The following is a 1,187-nucleotide window of genomic DNA, read 5'->3' as shown; positions in this document are numbered from 1 at the left end:
CGAGAGGGGCCTACGAAGTCCCCGGCGCTAGGGGGCTCTGCCGAGAGAGAGGGTGCGGGAAGGTTCTGGGGTCCCCAGAGCTAAGGAGAGCCTTGGTATAGGGACACCGGAGGCAGCCAAGCAAGTTATGGTTACTGGGGCTTTGGGGAACCCTCCTCATGGTCTCCCGTGCCTTAAGGGGGCAGGGCTGTCCATGGGGCTGCTGAGGGCTGGGGGTCTGCATCTTACAGCCCCCCTAGGGCCTCTGTTCTCCCTCCTGCTGCTGCTGCTGCTGCTCATGCCATGCAGTGAACCTGGTGAGGTCCCCCACCTCCATATTCAGAGGGGTCTGCTGGGGTTTAGGGGAAGGGAAAAGAGTGTGCATTTATTAAGCCCCGACTGTGTGTGCTAAGAGCTTTACAAATATCAGTTCCTTTGAGTCCATGAGGTTTTAGGGGAGATGGGGCACGCCGCTGGGGCAGGTGCCACGGGGCAAAGTAGAGCTGACTTTGAGAGAGATGGGAGGGGGTGAATCTGGGATGGGGGTGGGGAGGGCAGCTAGAACAGACAGGAAACTCAGCTTGATGGAAGAGGAGGAAGGAGGGAGGAAGGGGGCTTGATTAGGGAGGGGAAGATGGGACAGACCCACAGCCCAAGAAAATGCAGGCTGTTTATTCACTGGCCCAGCTTGTGTTTTCTCCCCTTCCCCCTTCCCCTCCCAACCATTTGATATCCACGGGATACAGTGACCCCCTTTCTGTCCATCCGTTATTTCCAGGGACTTGAGCCTCCTGTGTGTGGGGCCTTGAGAGGAGAAACTGAGGCACCTGGATCCATATGTGCTCTTATGGAGGGCTGGGAAGTAGATAATGCCACTCCCAGTGTTCCTGTTCATGGAGCCAGAGACCTAAGGAGAGAAAAAGGTCCCCCTTGTCATAGATCCCATAGAAACACTGTCATGACTGGGAGGCAGAAATCCAAATCCCATCACTTTGTTTACCAACTATGGGACCTCAGGCAAGCCTTCCTTCTCTGGAAAGGGGGGAGATTGGATGAGATGAATTCTAGGGTCCATCTCCTAGGCTCCTAGGCTCCATCTTCATCCTATTTAATGGGAGAAGTACAGTGTACCACTTTAATCTGTCTCTCTTCCTCTCTCTCTCTCTCTCTCTCTCTCTCTCTCTCTCTCTCTCTCTCTCTCTCTCTCT

General features: G+C 54.7%; 1 protein-coding gene across 1 annotated transcript in view; it reads left to right on the top strand.

Moving 5' to 3' along the window:
- The window catches only part of LOC138166914 (serine protease 42-like), a 47,748-nt gene that overhangs the window by 40,945 nt on the left and 5,616 nt on the right, over nucleotides 1-1,187 (top strand). Inside the window, exon 2 of the mRNA XM_069095400.1 lies at nucleotides 79-380. Within this exon, the coding sequence (XP_068951501.1) occupies nucleotides 79-380 (302 nt within the window). The remainder of the gene's footprint in view (nucleotides 1-78; nucleotides 381-1,187) is intronic.

The sequence above is a fragment of the Petaurus breviceps genome, unplaced genomic scaffold, assembly GCF_028583685.1.
Source record: "Petaurus breviceps papuanus isolate PSGF00001 unplaced genomic scaffold, PetGlider_PUasm1.0 227, whole genome shotgun sequence".
In the NCBI taxonomy this organism is placed as follows: Eukaryota; Metazoa; Chordata; class Mammalia; order Diprotodontia; family Petauridae; genus Petaurus; species Petaurus breviceps.
This window is presented reverse-complemented; position numbering and strand designations above follow the sequence as displayed.